This window comes from Callorhinus ursinus, unplaced genomic scaffold (genome assembly GCF_003265705.2).
Source record: "Callorhinus ursinus isolate GAN/ISIS: 27379988/994484 unplaced genomic scaffold, GSC_fseal_2.0 scaffold106, whole genome shotgun sequence".
Taxonomy (NCBI): domain Eukaryota; kingdom Metazoa; phylum Chordata; class Mammalia; order Carnivora; family Otariidae; genus Callorhinus; species Callorhinus ursinus.
The window spans coordinates 256,426-277,329 of NW_027397168.1; the positions used below are offsets into that span (position 1 = coordinate 256,426).

At 41.7% G+C, this 20,904-nt stretch overlaps 1 protein-coding gene across 1 annotated transcript in view; it reads left to right on the forward strand.

The window, feature by feature from the left end:
• The window catches only part of NLRP2 (NLR family pyrin domain containing 2), a 39,733-nt gene that overhangs the window by 18,461 nt on the left and 368 nt on the right, over positions 1-20,904 (forward strand). The window contains 4 exon segments of the mRNA XM_025849115.2: positions 603-782; positions 1,111-1,281; positions 6,876-7,046; positions 11,257-11,427. Of these exon segments, the coding sequence (XP_025704900.2) occupies positions 603-782; positions 1,111-1,281; positions 6,876-7,046; positions 11,257-11,427 (693 nt within the window).

Genomic DNA, 20,904 nt, shown 5'->3' on the forward strand with positions numbered 1-20,904 from the left:
TCCAATTTAAAGATGGAAATGAGGTTTGATGAAGTTAAGTAACTTGGCCACATTTTCGTATACAATAAATGGCAGAACTAGGATTTTTTTTTTTTTTAGAAACCCCATTCCAAAGGCCATGATACACATAATGTCCCAATGAAATTCCATTCTCCATGGTAAGAATATTCTCTCCAGGGATAGAATATGGGCACCTTGTTGCCTGATATGCTTGATTGACTGATTTCTAAATAAATAGTTCTCAACATGTGGTCTCCAGACTAGCAGCAGCTGCATCACCTGGGAACTTGTTAAAACCCAAATTCTTGGGTCTCACTCAGATCCTCTGAATCAACTTCTGAGGATGTGGCCCAGGAATCTTCCAGGTGATACAGGACACCCTAAAACAGAAATCAGTGGGTTCTGCATCCAGAGTTTCTGAGGATTTGCATTTCTAACTGCTTCCCAGGTGATGCTGATGCACCTGGTCCAGGGACCACACTTAGCCACTGCTCCACATCATTTAGTCCAGGACATGACATAATGTGGAATGAGGGGTAAAACTGGAGACAGTTATCCAGTGGTTGATTCTTAAGAATGACTTGTTCCCATTTCTCTGGCAGGTTGGTGACTTGTTCTGCCACCATCCAGCAATGGGCCCATTTCTCCTCCTCCCTCAAGATGAACCAGTCCCTCACTTGCCTGAACCTCACAGCAAATGAGCTCCCGGAGGAGAGTGCCAAGTTGTTGTGCACAACTCTGAGACACCCAAGATGCTTCCTGCAGAGGCTATCATAAGTACTGCCTCTCTTCCCATGGAGCATCTCTGTTTTAAGTCTGGGGCCACAGAGGGAAGAGCAATAGTACTACGGGACATACAGGGAAACCCCTATGGGACCTCCTACTGATGTGGACACCTGGTTCCCATTTCTGGTCCCAGGCAGGTGGCTCATGCATCTTACCCTTCTCTCACTCTTGGTCCTTCATGATTGAGCATTAAACACATGATGAGAGAAGAAGGGGGCTAACAAGAAGAGCTGTAGCTGGAGACTCTAGCCTTTGGCGACAGCCAAGAACATTGGGCTTTGGAAATGTTCTCACCCTCTTACCACTTGTGTGACACTTTGGCAGGTTGGAAAACTGTCGCCTTACAGAAGCCTGTTGCAAGGAGCTCTCCTCTGCTTTGATCATCAACCAGAGGCTGACGCACCTGTGCTTGGCAAAGAATGTCCTGGGAGATGGTGGCGTAAAGCTTTTGTGTGAAGGCTTGAGTTTCCCTGACTGTCAACTACAGATGCTGGTGTAAGTCTGTGCTGCTGTGTGTGTGCATGTGTGCATGCTGGATTCAAAGAGGACAGGTGTAAGCATTTAATAGTTCCTTTGAATACCCCAATCATAATGCTGGCATTTAAATCTGGTGAGACCTGACAGGAGGGTGTTAGAAAAAAAAATACAAAACATAGTGTCAATATTTCATAGGGATTTGGGGATGTAGCTGGTTTCCAGGTTTGGGGGTTTTTAATGCATGCCCCCTTTAAAGATTTTATTTATTTGTCAGAGAGAGTGTGCACAAGCAGGGGGAGCAGCAGGCATAGGGAGAAGGAGGATCCCAGGACCCTGGGATCGTGACCTGAGCCAAAGGCAGACACTTAACTGACTGAGCCACCAGGCATCCCCTATGCATGTTCTTAGTACCATGTAACGTAAGCTCTACCTGCAACTGAGTGTACGTGGAGTTATTTGCCAACAAGCTCATTAAAATCCTCTTGTTTTTTTAATTTTATTTTATTATATTAGTCACCATACAATACATCATTAGTTTTTGGGGTAGTGATCCATGATTCATGGTTTTCATGTAACACCCAGTGCTCCCTGCAGTATGTGCCCTCCTTAATACCCATCACCGGGCTAGCCCATTCCCCCACCCCATCCCCCCACCCCATCCCCTCTAAAACCCTCAGTTTGTTTCTCAAAGTCCATAGTCTTTTATGGTTCATCTCTCCCTCCGACTCCCCTCCCTTCATTTTTCCCTTCCTTCTCCTAATGTCCTCCTTGCTATTCCTTATGTTCCACAAATAAGTGAAACCATATGATAATTGACTTTCTCTGCTTGACTTATTTCGCTTAGCATCATCTCCTCCAGTCCCATCCATGTTGATGTAAAAGTTGGGTATTCATCCTTTCTGAAGGCTGAGTAATATTCCATTGTATATATGGACCACATCTTTATCCATTCATCTGTTGAAGTGCATCTCGGCTCTTTCCACAGTTTGGCTATTGCGGACATTGCTGCTATGAACATTGGGATGCATTTGGCCCTTCTTTTCACTACATCTGTGTCTTTGGGGTAAATACCCAGGAGTGCAATTGCTGGGTCATAGGGTAGCTCTATTTTTAACATCTTGAGGCACCTCCACACTGTTTTCCAAAGTGGCTGTACCAACTTGCATTCCCACCAACAGTGTAAGAGGGTTCCCCTTTCCCCACAACCTCTCCAACATTTGTTGTTTCTTGCCTTGTCCATTTTTGCCATTCTAACTGGTGTAAGTTGGTATCTCAATGTGGTTTTTAAGATTTTATTTATTTGCGAGAGAGAGAATGAGAGACAGAGAGCATGAGAGGGAAGAGGGTCAGAGGGAGAAGCAGACTCCCTGCTGAGCAGGGAGCCTGATGTGGGACTCAATCCCGGGACTCTCCAGGATCATGACCTGAGCCGAAGGCAGTTGCTTAACCAACTGAGCCACCCAGGTGCCCCCTCAATGTGGTTTTTTTTTTAAAGATTTTATTTATTTATTCATGAGAGACAGAGGGAGGGAGAGAGAGAGAGAAGCAGAGGGAGAAGCAGGCTCCCAAGGAGCAGGGAGCCCGATGCGGGACTCGATCCCAGGACCCTGGGATCACGACCTGAGCCGAAGGCAGACGCTTAACCATCTGAGCCACCCAGGTGCCCCCTCAATGTGGTTTTGATTTGAATTTCCCTGATGGCTAATGAATTTCATGTGTCTGTTACCCATTTGCATATCTTCTTCAGAGAAGTGTCTGTTCATGTCTTCTGCCCATTTTTTGACTTGATTATTTGTTTTTTTGGGTGTTGAGTTTGAGAAGTTCTTTATAGATCTTGGATACCAGCCCTTTGTCTGTAGTGTCATTTGCAAATATCTTCTCCCATTCTATGGGTTGCCTCTTTGTTTTGTGGACTGTTTCCTTTGCTGTGCAGAAGCTTTTTATCTTGATGAAGTCCCAAAAGGTCATTTTTGCTTTTGTTTCACTAGCGTTTGGAGATGAATCTTGAAAGAAGTTGCTGTGGCCAATGTCGAAGAGGTTACTGCCTATGTTCTCCTCTAGGATTTTGATGGATTCCTGTCTCACATCGAGGTCTTTCATCCATTTTGAGCTTATCTTTGTGTATGGTGTTAGAGAATGGTCCAGTTTCATTCTTCTGCATGTGGTTGTCCAATTTTCCCAACACCATTTATTGAAGAGACTGTCTTTTTTCCATTGCGTATTTTTTCCTGCTTTGTCAAAGATTATTTGTCCATGGAGTTGATGGTCCGCATCTGGGCTCTCTATTCTGTTCCATTGGTCTATATGTCTGTTTTTGTGCCAGTACCGTGCAGTCTTGGTGATCACTGCTTTGTAATATAGCTTGAAATCGGGCAATGTGATGCCCCCAGCTTTGTTTTTCTTTTTTAACATTTCCTTGGTGATTTGGGGTCTTTTCTGATTCCATATAATTTTAGGATTGTTTGTTCCAGCACTTTGAAAAATGTCATTGGAATTTTGATCGGGATGGCATTGAAGGTATAGATTGCTCTCGGTAGTGTAGACATTTTAACAATGTTCATTCTTTCAATCCATGAGCATGGAATGTTTTTGCATCTCTTTGTGTCTTCTTCATTTTCTTTCATGAGTGTTCTGTAGTTCCTAGAGTATAGATCCTTTACCTCTTTGGTTAGATTTATTCTGAGTTATCTTATGGTTTTTGGTGTTATTTCTCTAATACTCTTTCTACAGTTGCATTGTTAGTGAATAAGAAAGCAACTGATTTCTGTGCATTGATTTTGTATCCTGACACATTACTGAATTGCTGTATGAGCTCTAGTAATTTGGGGGTGAAGTCTTTTATCATCCTCAATGGGGAAAAGCTGAGAGCATTTCCCTTAAGATCAGGAACACATCAAGGATGCCCACTCTCACCACTGTTGTTCAACATAGTACTAGAAGTCCTAGCAACAGCAATCAGACAACAAAAAGAAATAAAAGGTATTCAGATTGGCAAAGAAGAAGTCAAACTCTCTTTTCACAGGTGACATGATACTTTATGTAAAATCCTCTTGTTAACACTAAAATCATAGGACAAATTTTGAGAAAGGAATGGAGCTGCATCGACTGTTTCTACTCAGAGATTCTATTCAGTGTTAACATCTCCAGTGTTCTTGCCATCTACAAAATCACCTCTGACAGTAACTGTCAGCATTTCCTATAAACCAGTTTTAATCTAGGATATTCCTTAAGGCACTCAGTATCCAACAACTACTCACTCACTTAAAATTCCATGAAGCATTCAGTTCATGGCTAGAGAGAGGTAGAAGGAAAGGATTTTACCCCTCTGTCTCAGCCCCCAAACTCTAAAATAATATAAAGTTCCATATGAATTAAGATGCTACCAACCCACTAGCTCTTGTCTTCAAGTTATGTTACATGTTACTGCCACCCAAAGCATCTAAACAGAAAAAATAGTGATGGCCAACACTTATCAATCACCTGAATTAATTAATATGTGCCAGGCATTTTCCTAAGGTCTTGCCAGAGATTTTTTTCATTTACTCAGCCAGCCTTATAAAATAAATACCTTCTCTCCAGTTTGCAGTGCGAAAGCTAAGACTCAGACATTAAATGTCATGGTGTTTGCACCCCTGTGGAGGTAGGACTCTAAGGAACTACAGGTCAAGACCTCTTCTTTCTGGACCTCAATTCTGTTTGTGAGCTATGTCCCCACTTTACTAAGTTGTCAGAACTTGCTTGGGCCTTCCTCTGTTACCCCATAGTCCTGGAAGTTTCTATAAATTTACAAATTTCCAAGCCACGGGGGTGTGTGTTAGTTCCTCTGAAAGGCTGCCTCTGGCCCCACATCCCTGGATATATCACATGACTGCTATTCCCTGGGGTCTGGCAATGTGACAGGGGGCCCTTGTAGGAGCCAAGGCCGATACAATCACTTAGTAAAGTTCACTGAAACTAAAAGGCAGCCATGGTAGTATTCTATCACTGCTATAACAAATTACCATGAGCTTATCAGCTTAACATGGTTTGTATACTTCCATAGGCCAGAAGACCAGTATGCACAGGGCCGTGTTCCTTTCTGGAGGTTCTAGGAAGGGATTCATTCCCTTGCTCATTCAGGCTGTTGGCAGAATTTGCCTCTTTGTGGCTGTGGGATGGGGGTCCCTGCAAGCTGAGAGCTGGCCTTGTCCCCTAACAGCTGCTGTGCTCCTTGGTTCAAAGCCAGCTGGGGGGGATGCCTGGGTGGCTCAGTCATTAAGTGTCTGCCTTTGGCTCAGGTTATGATCCCAGGGTCCTGGGATCGAGCCCCACGTCGGGCTCCCTGCTCCGCGGGAAGCCTGCTTCTCCCTCTCCCACTCCCCCTGCTTGTGTTCCCTCTCTCACTGTGTCTCTCTCTGTCAAATAAATAAATAAAATCTTAAAAAAAAAAAAAAAGCCAGCTGTAGTGGGTCAAGCCCACATATTGAGTCTCTCTCCACTTCAGTAAGAAAGGACTCCTATGATTAGATTCAGCCCCTCTGTATGGTCCAGGGTAACTCACCATGTCAGGATCCCTAGTCTCAACTGCCATGTAAGGTCTGGGGATTGGAGCACAGACGTCTCTGAGGGACATTATTCTGCCTATGAAAGTAGCCAATGATAAGTTCAATCATCTCTGGTTTTCTGCTAATATCAAGTTCAGAACACTAATAGTAAACCAGGGAAAGGCAAAAAAAAAAATATTTTTTTCAATGCTTAAGAAGAAGTACCACTGATATCCTGTGTAGCTGATTAATGGATATCTAGGATCTAGTGCCAGACTTGTCCAGATGAGAACTGGTGCCCTCGACCTCTAGATACTACCTGTCTAATAACTGGATTTAGGAAGTATAATTGGCCCCTTCCCTAATAGAAGTTGCAAGTCAAGGCAAGATGGATATTCTCTGTCCCATAGTTAGGGTAGAAATAATAAATACCATTTGTATTACTTTCCTGTTTCTATAACAAATTGTCACAAACTCGGAGGCTTAAAACAACACAAACTCATTGTCTTAAAGTTCTGGAGGCCAGAAGTCCAAAATGGGTTTCCCTGGGCTAAAATCAAGGTGTCCACAGGGCTGTGTTCCTTCTGATATCTCCAGGGAAGAATCCATTTCCTGGCCTTTTCCAGCTTCTAGAGGTGCCTGCATCCCTTGGCTCATGGCCCCTTCCCCCATGTCCAAAGCCAGCAGTGTAGTGTCTTCAGTGTCCTTCTGTCTGTCTCATCACCTCTCCCCCTTGCTGGCTTTGACTCTCATGCTCCTTCTTGTAAGGATCCTTGTGATTACATTGGCTCACCTGGATAATCTCCCCACCTCCAGATCCTTAACCAGAGTCCTCTTTACACATAACATCAAATATTCACAGGGACCAGGGATTAGGATGTAGACATCTTTGCATGTGTGGAGTAGAGGGGGTGGGTGGGGCCTATATAATCACTTATATAGTAATTATAACTCCACCCATGATTTCATTTCCATGTCTCATTGTCTGCAAGCTTCTGTAAAACCTGTGGCTTGAGGTCAACGAGCTTGGTTTTGGTACATCTCCTCAGGAAGGACTCAGTTTATTTTCTTCATGTGATTGATTTCTAGGCTTTGGTGCTCCAGCATAACCAGCAGTGGCTGCAATTATCTGTCAACACTTCTCCAGCAAAATTCAAGCCTTACACACTTGGATCTGGGGCTGAGTCACATAGGAATTGCTGGACTGAAATTTCTGTGTGAGGCTTTGAAGAAGCCAACGTGTAACCTCAAATGTCTATGGTAAGTTAGGTTTTTTTACTTTAATCTCTATCTGAAATAAAATATTGGTGCAGCAAATCCCCCAGCGCAAATACAAGAGATTGGAACAAACCTGGTTATTTTTAAAATCCAGTAGGATAGCAGTTTTCACAATTTTTTTTAAATCCCCAAATTTGTGGGCAACCACAAAAGACTCCAAATAGCCAAATTAGTTCTGACAAAGAACAAAGCTGGAGGCATCACACTTCCTGATTTCAAACTATATTATGAAATCATAGTATCAAAATAGCATGGTGCTGGCATGAAAACAGATACATAAGCCAAAACAACAGAATAGAGAGCCCAGAAATAAACCCCCCACATACACAGTCAACTAATCTTTGACAAGGGCACCAAGAATACTCAGTGGGGAAGGGATGATCTCTTCAATAAATAGGTTTGAAAAAAACTGGATATCCACATGCAAAAGAATGAAATTGAACCCTTACACCATACACAAAAATTACCTCAAAATGGATTAAAGACTTAGGACATGAAACTGTAAAATTCCTCGAAGAAAACATGGGACATGAGCTCTTCAGCGTTTGTCTTGGCAATGATTTTTTGTATATGATGGTCAAAGCACTGGCAACAAAAGCAAAAATAAATAAGGGGGACTTCATCAAATGAAAAAGCTTCTGTCTACTAAAGGAAACAGTCAACAAAATGAAAAGGCAACCTACAGAAAAATATTTGGAAACCATATATCTGATAAGGGGTTAATATCCAAAATAGATAAGGAACTTATACAACTCAATAGCAAAAAATAAATAAAAATGATGAGCAAAGAACATGAAGAGATTTTTTTTTCCAAATCAGACAGACAAATGGCCAACAGGGACATGAAAAAATATTCAGCATCACTAATCACTGGGGAAATGAAAATCAAAACCACATGAACTATCACTTCATACCTTTCAGGATGGTTGTTATTAAATGAACAGAGATAACAAGTGTTGGTGAGGACATGGAGAACAGGGAATCCTTGTGTACTGTTGATGGGAATGCAAGCTGGTGCAGCCACTCTGGAAGCTATATGGGGGTTCCTCAAAAAGCTAAAGATAGAATTATCTTATGATCCAGCAATCCCACTTCTGGATATATATCCAAAGGAAATGAAGCGGGATCTTGAAAAGATATCTGCATTCTCATGTTTATTGCAGCATTTTTCACAATGGCCAAGATAGGAAACAATCTAAGTGTCCACCAACAGATGATTGGATAAAGAAGATGTGAAATATATACACACACAATGGAATATTAGCCATGAGAAGGAAGGAAATCCTGCCATTTGAGATAACATGGATGATACTTGAGGGGATTATGCTAAGTAAAATAAGACAAAGACAAATACTGTATGATACCACTTACATGTGGAATCTAAAGGAGCTGAGCTCATAGAGACAAAGTAGAGTTGTGATTGCCAGGGGCCAAGGGGTGGGAGGAAATGGGGAGGGGTGTTGATCAAAGGTTGCTGACTTCCAGGGGTGCCTAGGTGGCTCAGTCGTTAAGCGTCTGCCTTCAGCTCAGGTCATGATCCCAGGGTCCTGGAATCGAGCCGCGCATCAGGCTCCCTGCTCAGCGGGAAGCCTGCTACTCCCTCTCCCACTTCCCCCTGCTTGTGTTCCCTCTCTCACTGTCTCTCTCTCTCTGTCAAAAAAAATAAATCTTAAAAAAAAAAAAGCAGACTTCCAGTTAAAAGGTGAATAAGTTCCAGGGGCGCCTGGGTGGCTCAGTCATTGAGCATCAGCCTTTGGCTCAGGTCATGATCCCAGGGTCCTGGGATCGAGCCCCGCATCGGGCTCCCTGCTCAGCAGGAAGCCTGCTTCTCCCTCTCCCACTCCCCCTGCTTGTGTTCCCTCTCTCTCTGTCTCTCTCTGTCAAATAAGTAAAATTTTTAAAAAAATGAATAAGTTCTGGATATCTAACATATAGCATGGCGATTATAGCTAATAATACTGTTATATACTTGAAAGTTGCTAAAAGAATAGATTTTTTTCATTCCAGTGCAATTAACACAGTATTATATTAGTTTCAGGTGCACAATATAATGATTCAACACTTCCATACAGCACCCAGTGCTCATCAGGACAAGTGCACTCCTTCATCCCCATCCCCTATTTTTCCAATTCCCCCATACACCTCCACCCTGGTGACCATTGGTTTGTTCCCTTGTAGTTAAGAGCCTGTTTAAAAAAAATAGATCTTAAATTTTCTCACCAAAAGAAGAAATTATGTGTTGGGATGGAGGTGTTAGCTAACACTACAGTGGCAATCATCTTGCAATATATAAATGTGCCAAATCAACACATTTCACACCTTAAACTTACACAATGTTTTATGTCAATTATATCTCCATAAAGATTAAAGAAAATCTCCAAAACTTCTACTTTTCAACAATAAAACAGTTCTCAGCAAGTAAATTGTTCTCACACAAAAAAATGGTAACTCTGTGAGCTGATAGATGTGTTAATTAACTTGATTGTGGTGATCATTTCACAGTATGTACATATATTAAATCATTGTACAACTTAAATACACAAAATTTTTGTCAATTATACATCAGTAAAGCTGGGGGAGAAAATTCACTAGAACGGTTAAAGGAATAGCTTCTAGTCTAGGTCATCCAAAGGCCACCTGTGGACCATGTTAAGCTGCAACACTTAAGTCATCGAGAAGGAGTCGCTGCCCCAGCTCCCAGCCTCCAGAGAGCTAGGAATTCGATACTGCAGAAAATGTCACCTCCATGAGCAGATAAATGGCTTCAACTCAGTTCTGTCTCACAATCCTGTGTGAGTTAGGTACCATCACTCAAACGTACTTGAATCTGGAACCTTACTTGTGAGGGACTCTCAGATGGTAGCTAGTTTTCTGGCCTCTACAGCGCAAGAAGATAAGGCAGAGTTGTGGTGTCCAACCTCTACTGTGTAGTAGAAATGCTTGCAGCTCTGAGGATCCCAACACCCAGGCTGTACCTCAGACCACTCAAATCGGGATCTTCACAAGACCCAGACAACAGTATTTGTAAAGCTCCCAGCACTGGTGAGGATGCCAACTGAACAAATCCTCGAGCTTGCAGGTGGGGAAACCTCTGGTTGTTACAATTCATGGCAGGTGCTTGTTTGCAGGAGGCTGGTGATGGTAATAATGATGAGGAGGGGGCTCTCTTAACCACATGCACTACTGGTGTAGGGATGTATCTAGTAAGCCTTGACTTCCTGATGGTATCATCTCAGTTACGTGTTCTAGGAAATGGAGTTGGTTGTATTCACCAGAAGAGTTGGCTATGATCATGAAATATGTTTGCATGTTATTCAGTGTGCCAGGAAGTATGCTAAATGTTTGGTGTTAAGTTTAGCCTCTTCTAAATCCTGGGAAATACTTAAATGTATGACCTAATCTCATGTGTGTGTCTGTGTGTATACACATATATATGCAAACCCTTTGAACATTTGTACAATATTATTTGCTCAAAACAAACTCCTTTATTCCTTTTTTCTTTCAAATATCAAATCCAAGCCTACCGCTGCCGTCTTCCAGATATCTAGAATCTGTTCTCATACCCCCAATACGTCCTGGTAACATCCAGGTGGTTGTATAGCCTTCAGCCTAGTCTGTATTCTGCCTTCTCTGTTCCCTACAGTTTTCCAACCAAGTCCTAAGAATAACTTCTAAATTGTAGCTCTTGTCATGTTTCTGCTCAAAACCCTCGACAGTTCCCCATCTCATTCCAAGTAAAATCCAAAGTTTACAATGTCTTAAGAACCTTCTGTGAGATGGCTCCCTCTTATCTGTGACCTCATCTCTTTCAACCCTCCCTGGTTCACGCTTAAGCTGGCTACCTCAGTATTGCTTTACATGATAATCCGACACAACCTCAGGGCCTTTGCACAAGCTATGTCTCTGCCTGAGAGCTCCTACTCCAGATCTCTCTATGGTTCATATGGTTCACCCCTCAGGTCTTTTTCAACCATTGTAGTGGGCACCCCCCAGGTTCTCCCTTTGCCCTTCATAACCTTATTGGATATGACACACTACAGACATCTGTTTCCTATTAGTACATGAGCTCAGAGGGAAGAGACTTCTGTTGTTCCCTGTTGGATCCCCAACACCCAAGAGTGTGCCTGGGGTATAGGACCATATCAGTACACATTGGTTGAATGAACTAAATAATTTTGTGTCTCCCCTGTAGGTTGTAGGAATGTGCCATCACCCCTTTCAGCTCTGAAATCCTCTCATCTGCCCTAGGCAGCAATCAGAGCCTGGTCACTCTGGACCTGGGCCAGAATTCCTTGGGGTATAGTGGAATAAAGATGCTGTGTGACACCTTGAAACTTCAGCGTTCCTTCCTCCGGACACTCAGGTATGATCCTCCTGCTGCTCACGGTGTTTCCTCCAGGAATGGTAGGTTTGAGGGGGGAGCACGAACCATAGGAATTTGTTGTAGGCAACTACAGCTAACATTTAATTTTCATCCATTGATGTTTGATTGCCTGATAATTCTCCCGTTGGTCCCTTCTGTTGCTAATGCTGAGAAAATGAGTCAAAGAATGAGACCCAAACCCTGTCTGAAGCCAAGAAGCTAGACTTCTTCTAAGTGAGGGAGAGTTATGGCAGCCGGCCATTGTTGTGTTAGGAAAATCAAGCTGCAGCTCTCCTGTGGTGTCCTGAAAAAGTTTGTGTTGGGGCCGTATTGGTAACAGAGGTCTGGCAGTAGGTCTGCCTTAGAAGCATGTTCTCTGGAGTGAGTCTGACTTGGAATGAAAGGAGTCTGTGTCCTCTGTTGGTCATCAAAGCAAGCTGCCATTGAGCTGTGTTGTCTACTTGCTACCATGGCAACAGAGAACCCTACAACTCTTCTTTGTCTTGCACAAACTTGTTTAAATTCTCAGATGCAATGTAGACAACTGATGGCTTGAAATGATAATTATGTAGAAGAAACAGATTATATGTATACTCAACAAGGTAGCTTGCTAGTCGAAAGGAATGTGTAGACTCTGGTGTTTGTTTCTGTTTTTAGTCCCATTCTGGTGAGCTAGCCCTCTTACTTTACATAATATCAGTGAGTTTTATTCCAGGCGTAAAGCCCACACAGAGACAACATTTGAGCTGTTTCTTTAGATGTTCTTTCCTGAGTCTTTGAATCTCAAGATGAGCAATTGGGGGCAGGGGTGTCTTCTTCCTGAATCACAGATCCTAGACAGGCACAGAGACCCTGGATTCAGAATGTGGTTTTTAGTTCTTTGATTTTATCAGCTACCCCATATCCTTCTGATATGCTCTTTTAAGTTAACTAGAGTCATTTTCTCTTGCATGGTGACACTGTTTCTGATTCCTTCATCACTTGGCCAGACACAGCTTGACTGTGGGAACTAATTTTGTGCTTCTACTGCAGACCATGACTAACCTCCAACAATCATGAATAGACAAAATTAAATTTGACCTTGGAGGGTCATGTTGAAAATATTTTGAAGCTCCTTGGCCCTTACTTTAACCAAAGTTATTTTACTGTGATTTTGATGTATGTAAATATTGTGACATAATCATCATAATCAAGCTAATTAACACATCCATCACCTCATATAGTTACCTTTTGTGTATATGTGTGTGGTGAGAACGCTTAAGATCTACTATCCTAGCAAATTTCAGGTATATGGTACAGAATTATTAATTGTCACCATGCTGTACATTAGACCTCCAGAACTTGTAACTGAAGCCTTATTGCATGGATGTATTGTGAATCTTAAACCACAAAACAAAAATAGATTAATATGCTAGCAAAGCCAGGGGCACCTTGTCAACCTCAGAGAGTCGGGGACCTGGGGTGACAAAGGAACTGAGAAAGAGAGACGACAGTAGAGCGAGGCACAGGGGACCCTGAGCAAACGGCCCAAGGTGCCGAGGTTTATTTTCCATAATCTAATATACCTTCTACAGTGATATAGATCTATAATGATTTACAACAGGGGCTTAATAAGGCACATTCTTCCACATACACAGGCTTAGTCAAGTGAAGCAATGGGAGTGAGAAGGGATAAAGCAATCTGTAACTGGCTGTGATCAATGAATTGTAAACACCATTGTACTCGGCCCTTAACACAGGTTAAGAGAACAAAGAAGGGAGTGCACAGTGTGCTGTTGACAGCTGGCTTCCTATCTACAAAACATCTTCTGCTGCGTACTTTAGAACAGACCACACATGTCCCAAGGGCATTTCACTCTGATCCTTTCGGGTTATTTTTAACCCTGCAATCTCGAGTTTTCTCAGAGATCTCAGTCTGAATGAACATGCACCAGTGGTCGTTGTGGTGTTCTGTTTCCCACAGCACCTGACTGGCTCAGTCAGTAGAATGTGTGACTCTTGATCTCAAGGTCATGATCTCAAGCCCTATATTGGGTGTGTAAATTAGTTTAAAATATATATATGCTACGAAAACAATGAATCGTGGATCACCACATCAAAAACTAATGATGTATGGTGATTAACATAACATAATAAAATAAAATTTAAAAAAATAAGTAAAATGTAATAGTAGGGGCAAAAATGTATGTGTGTGTGTTAGCAAAACCAGGACTACAATGCCAACAAGAAACATGGCAGCTAATATCTTCAGTCTCTTACTTTTATACATAATTTTTATTATGTTCAGTTAGCCTACATATAGTACATTATTAGTGTTTAGTGTAGTGTTCAATGATTCATTAGTTGCGTATAACACCCAGTGCTCATCCCAACATGTGCCCTCCTTAATACCCATTTTCCGGTTACCCCATTCCCCCACCTCCCCTCCCTTCTGTAACCCTCAGTTTGGTTCCCAGAGTCTCTCATGATTTGTCTCCCTCTCTGATTTCTTCCCATTAAGTTTTTCCTTCCCTTCCCCATGGTCCTTCACGATATTTCTTATGTTCCACATATGAGTGAAACTGTATGATAATTGTCTTTCTCTGACTATTTCACTTAGCATAATCCCCTCCAGTTCCATCCATGTCGATGCAAATGGAGGGTATTCATCCTTTCTGATGGCTGAGTAATATTCCATTGTATATATGGACCACACTTCTTTATCCATTCATCTGTTGAAGGGCAACTTAGCTCCTTCCACAGTTTGGCTATTGTGGACATTGCTGCTATGAACATTGGGGTGCATGGGCCCCTTCTTTTCACTACATCTGTATCTTTGGGTAAATACCTAGTAGTGCAATTGCTGGGTCATAGGGTAGCTCTATTTTTAACATCTTGAGGAACCTCCATACTGTTTTCCAGAGTGGCTGTACCAGCTTGCATTCCCACCAACAGTGTATGAGGGTTCCCCTTTCTCCATATCCTCAACAACACTTGTTATTTCCTGTCTTGTTAATGTTTGCCGTTCTAATTTGTGTAAGGTGGTATCTCATTGTGATTTTGATTTGTATTTCCCTGATGACAAGTGATGTGGAGCATTTTTTCATGTGTCTGTTAGCCATTTGTATGTCTTCTTCAGAGAAGTGTCTGTTCGTGTCTTCTGCCCATTTCTTGACTGGATTATTTGTTCTTTGGGTGTTGAGTTTGAGAAGTTCTGTGTAGATCTTGGATACCAGCCCTTTATCTGAAATGTCATTTGCAAATATCTTCTCCCATTCTGTGGATTGCCTCTTAGGTTTGTTGACTCTTTCCTTTGCTGTGCAGCTTTTTATCTTGATGAAGTCCCAAAAGTTCCTTTTTGCTTTTGTTTCCCTTGTCTTTGGAGACATGTCTTGAAAGAAGTTGCTGAGGCTAATGTCAAAGAGGTTACTTCCTATGTTCTTCTCTAGGATTTTGATGGATTCCTGTCTCACACTGAGGTCTTTCATAAATTTTTAGTTTATCTTTGTGTATGGTGTAAGAGAATGGTCTTCTGCATGTGGATGTCCAGTTTTCCCAGCACCATTTATTGAAGATACTGTCTTTTTCCATTGGATATTCTTTCCTGCTTTGTCGAAAATTAGTTTACCATAGAGTTGAGGATCCACTTCTGGGATCTCTAATCTGTTCCTTTGGTCTATGGGTCTGTTTTTGTGCCAATACCATACTGTCTTGATGACAATGGCTTTGTAATGTAGCTTGAAGTCAGGCATTGTGATGCCCCCAGCTCTGCTTTTCTTTTTCAACATTCCCCTGGTGATTCGGTGTCTTTTCTGATTCCATATAAATTTTAAGATTGTTTGTTCCAGCTCTGTGAAAAATGTCAGTAGTATTTTGATAAGGATGGCATTGAAAGTGTAAATTGCTCTGGGCAGCATAGACATTTTAATGATGTTTATTCTTCCACTCCATAAGCATGGAATGTCTTTCCATCTCTTTGTGTCTTTCTCAATTTCTTTCATAAGTGTTCTATAGTTTCTAGAGTATAGATCCTTTACCTCTTTGGTTAGGTTTATTCCTAGGTATCTTATAGTTTTTGGTGAACTTGTAAATGTGATCAATTCCTTAATTTCTCTTTCTCTTTCTGCTGCTTCATTATTGGTGCACAGAAATGCAACAGACTTCTATGCATTGATTTTGTATCCTGCCACATTGCTGAATTGCTGTATGAGTTCTAGTAATTTGGGGGTGGAGTCTTTTGGGTTTTCCACATAAAGTATCATGTCATCTGCGAAGAGAGTTTGACTTCTTTGCCAATTTGAATGCCTTTTATTTCTTTTGTTGTCTGATTGCTGAGGCTAGGACCTCTGTTACTATGTTGAACAATAATGGTGAAAGTGGGCATCCTTGTCATGCTCCTGACCTTAAGGGAAAATCTCTCAGTTTTTCCCCATTGAGGATGATATTCACTGTGGGCTTTTCATAGATGGATTTTATGATCTTGAGGTATGTTCCCTCTATCCCTATACGTTGAAGAGTTTTAATCAGGAAAGGATGCTGTATTTTGTCAAATGCTTTTTCTGCATCAATTGAGAGGATCATCTGGTTCTTGTCTTTTCTTTTATTAATGTGCTCCATCATGTTGATTGATTTGTGAATGTTGAACCACACTTGCATCCAGGAATAAATCCCACCTGGTCGTGGTGAATAATCCTTTTAATGTACTGTTGGATCCTATTGGCTAGAATCTTACTGAGTATTTTGGCATCCATGTTCATCAGGGATATTAGTCTCTAATTCTCCTTTTTGATGGAGTCTTTGTCTGGGTTTAGGATCAAGGTAAAACTGGCCTCATAGAAGGAGTCTGGCAGTTTTCCTTCCATTTCTATTTTTGAAACAGCTTCAGGAGAATAGGTATTATTTCTTCTTTAAATGTTTGGTAGAATTCCCCTGGGAAGCCATGTGGCCCTGGACTGTTGTTTTTTGGGAGGTTTTTGATTACTGCTTCAATTTCCTTGCTGGTTATTGGTCTGTTCAGATTGTCTATTTCTTCCTGTTTCAGTCTTGGTAGTCTGTAAGTTCCCAGGAATGCGTCCGTTCCTTCTAGATTGCTTAATTTGTTGGCATGTAGTTGCTGGTAATAATTTCTAATAATTGTTTCTATTTCCTTGGTGTTAGTCGTGATCTCTCCCCTTTCATTCATGATTTTATTAATTCGGGTCCTTTCTCTTTTCTTTTGGTTAAGTCTGGCCAGAGGTTTGATCGATCTTATTAATTCTTTCAAAGAACCAGCTTCTAGTTTCGTTGATCTGCTCTACTGTTTTTCTGGTTTCTATTTCATTGATTCTGCTCTAATCTTTATTATTTCTCTTCTCCTGCTTGGTTTAGGTTTTATTTGCTGTTCTTTCTCCAGTTCCTTTAGGTGTAAGGTTAGCTTGTGCATTTGGGATTTTTCTAATTTTTTGAGAGAGGCTTGGATGGCTATGTATTTCCTCCTTAGGACTGCGTTTGCAGTGTCCCATAAGTTTTGGACCAATGTGTTTTCATTCTCATTAGTTTCCATGAATTGTTTAAGTTCTTCTTTAATTTCCTGGTTGACCCGATCATTCTTTATTTTTCTTTTAGATTTTTATTTATTTATTTGAGAGAGAGAGAGAGAGAGAGAGAGGGAGAGCAAAGGGAGAGTGAGAAAGGGAGAAGCAGACTCCCTGCTGATCAGGGAGCCATATGTGGGACTTGATCCCAGGACCCTGAGATCATGACCTGAGCCAAAGGCAAACACTTAACCAACTGAGCCATCCAGGCACCCCTGACCCAATCATTCTTTAGCAGGATACTTTTTAACTTCCAAGTGTTTGAGTTCCTTCCAAGTTGCTTCTTGTGATTGAGTTCCAGTTTCACAGCATTGTGGTCTGAAAATATGCATGGGATAATCTCAATCTTTTTGTATCAGTTGAGACCTGATTTGTGACCCAGTATGTGGTCTATTCTGGAGAAAGTTCCATGTGCATTTGAGAAGAATGAGTATTCTGTTGTTTCAGGGTAGAATGTTCTGTAAATATTTATGAGGTCCATCTGGTCCAATGTGTCATTCAAAGCTCTTGTTTGTTGATTGTCTGCTTAGATGATCTGTCCATTGCTGTGAGTGGAGTGTTGAGGTCTCCTACTATTAATGTATTATTATCCATATGTTTCTTTATTTTGGTTATTAATTGGTTTATATAATTGGCTGTTCCCATGTTGGGAGCATAGATATTTACAATTGTTAGATCTTCTTGTTGCATAGACACTTTAAGTATGAAATAGTGTCCCTCTACATCTCTTAATACAGTCTCTGGTTTAAAATATAATTTGTTTGATATGAGCATTGCTACCCCAGCTTTCTTTTGAGGTCCATTGGCATGGTAAATGGTTCTCCATCCCCTCACTTTCAATCTGGAGGTATCTTTAGGTTCAAAATGAGTCTCTTGTAGACAGCATATTGATGAGTCCTGCTTTTTATCCAATCTGAAACCCTGTGTCTCTTGATGGGAGCATTCAGCCCATTCACATTGAGAGTAACTATTGAAAGACATGAATTAGTACCATTGTACTGCCTGTAAAGTCCCTGTTTCTGTAGGTTTTCTGTTTCTTTCTGGCCTATGTGACTCTTGGGGTTTCTCTTCACTTACAGAGTCCCCCTTAATATTTCTTGCAGGGCTGGCTTGGTGGTCACATATTCTTTCAGTTTCTGCCTGTTCTGAAAGCTATTTCTCTCTCTTTCCATTCTGAATGACAGCCTTGCTAGATAAAGTATTCTTGGCTGCCTGTTCTTTTCATTTAGTACCCTGAATATGTCTTGCCAGCCCTTTCTGGCTTGCCAGGTCTCTGTGGACAGGTCTGATGTTATTCTGATGTTCCTCCCTCCGTACATAGAGATCTCTTCCTACTAGCTGCTCTCATGATAGCTTCCTTGGCTCTAAGATTTGCAAGTTTCACTCTCACGTGTTGGGGTGTTGATCTATTTTTATTGTTTTTGGGAGGGGTCCTCTCTGCCTCTTGGACACAAATGCTTGTTTCCTTCCCCAGATTAAGAAGTTCTCAGCTATGATTTGCTCAAATATACTTTCTAGTCCTCTCTCTCTGTCTTTCTCTCTCTCCCCTCGAGGATCCCAATAATTCTGACATTGGAACATTTCATGGCATAGTTGATCTCTCTAAGTCTATTTTCATCTGCTACTAGCTGCCCATCCCTGTCTTCTTCAACTTCCTTCCTTTCTATCAGCTTATCTTCTAGATCACTAATTCCTTCTTCTGCCTCATTTACCCTGGCTGTTAGAGTATCCAGTTTAAACTGCATCTCATTCATAGCATTTTTTAAGTTTGGCCTGATTCGATCCCATTTCCACCCTTAGAGATTCTATATTGTCACTAATGCTTTTTTCAAGCCTAGATATTGACTTCATGATTTCCCGAAGTCTATCTCTGACATCTTTCTTATATCCATATCCATTAGTTCTGTGTCAGAGGACATTGTCTCTGGTTCTTTTCTTTGTTGGGACTTCCTTCTCCTAGTCATTCTGTCAAGGGATGGTTGAGTGAATGGACGGATTCCAAAATGTCAACTACAACCCAAGCTAGATGCACCCTAACAAAATCCAGAGTGGTCAGACACCACCACTGAAAATACAAAGCCAAAATGAAACAGAAGAATAAAATTGAAAAAATAAAAAATTAAAATAAATTTTTAAAAAGGGGGGAGAGGAAAGGGAGCTATAATCTCTCAATGTGGACAGAGCAGGGTGTTTCAGTTGTTCCTGGGTGTATTTTGGTCTCTGTGTTAGAGGACACTACATCCTAAAATTATTGGGAAAGTAAAACTTGTATATATAAAAAGGTAACACTAACTTAAACATGGGCTGAAATAAAGCATATATCTATAAAAAATATGGATGTGTAAAAATACAAGTTCAAAAAGCAACTATGAATAATGAGTTGGTATAATAGACATCTAGTTAAAAATGAGAAGGTATAAAGAAAAATACAGAAGGGGAAAATGGCATGAGAAAAGGAGAAAGAAAAAAAAAGAAAATGAGAATTATATCTGAAAAATAAACAGTCATTAGGCCACAACCTGGAGCTCAATATACAATTTTCCCCTGGCTTTGGGATTTTACAGTCTTATGGAATCCAAAGGATTGTCATCCACCTGTTCTTCCAGCCTATATTCCGGGGGAGGGACATGGTGCATGTGCAGAGTTGCCCCACCCCCTCTCAGGGGGTGGGCTCAGTGGAAACCAGTCTTCTGTGCCTCTTTTTTTCCCTGGGGAACACCTATTCAGGGGATCAGAGCAAAAATGGCCACAGCCACACCTCTGGCCCAGAGCAGAAAATTTGCAGTCTTCCATCTTTAATAAACTGTCCAGGACAACAGTCTCCACTTCTGCTTGCACCTCTGAAAGCCACAGCCACCCATGGTGCATGCCCACAGCTACTCTCTGAGAAGTGTTTTCAGGGGTCCAGAAGTATCTTTGTGCTCCTAAAACCACAAGGGGCTGTGGGCTCCCATGTGCACCCAAAGCTCCAGAATCAGGTCTGGGTTCCGACCTAAAGCCCTTTCCCAGCCACTACTGCTCTGTGAGTTTTTGCCCAGTTGCAGGCGCAGGTTCCAGATTTTTTCAGGCTGTTCAAGAAAAGAGTGGATATCAACCCTCCCAGTTCATGGTTTCTGGCAGTTCGAGCTGAGAGTCCCTTCCTGGGCTCACTGACCAGAACCTGCTTCCTGGCTCCAATGCTTGGGCCCTCTCCCATTTCAGGAATCTCCTTTTGCTCTGTGGTCCCTCATAATCTGAGACCATAATGCCCTACCTAGAATTCTGCCTTTTCATTTCCAAAGCCCCTTCAGGGAGGGGTGTCTCCTACTAGAGCAGATTTCTAAGGCTTCCAATTTTGTGCCCTGGTGTTGTGTCACTTTCCAGGCACCAGCTTATGGCAGCTCCCTCCCCTTCTGTGTAGCTTCTGATATCTCCCTGCAGATTCAGGATTCCATATGTCCCACCTTGCCAAAAGCAGTTGCTTTTCTGCTTGTAGAGATCCAGATATATATTCTTACAATCTCAGGCTGATTTTGTGGGTATTCAAAATGGTTTGATAGATATCTAGCTAAATTCAGGGGACTAGTTGAAGTGGGGTCCCCTACTTCTCACCATCTTGCCTCCTCCCTATACATATTTTTGCTTTATTCCCTCTTGCTCCCCCCTCACCCTGTTCCCCATTTCCACATCACACAGATGTATATGGTTACCACAAGATGAATCCTACAAATGAAGCTGTCACTATCAGAGGTCAAATAAAAGGTATCGGTCAGCTAGTATATGTAGCCAAGGGGGACTGAAGTCTGGTCTGAGTAACTTGGTTCAAATGTATGTGTTTTGTCCTGGATCCACCAAGTAGAAGTTGCCAAAGTGAGCTATGGAGTAGGAAGGTGTTAGAACTACATCACAGATGTATCCATCAATTCCATCTCTCCAAGCATGATAT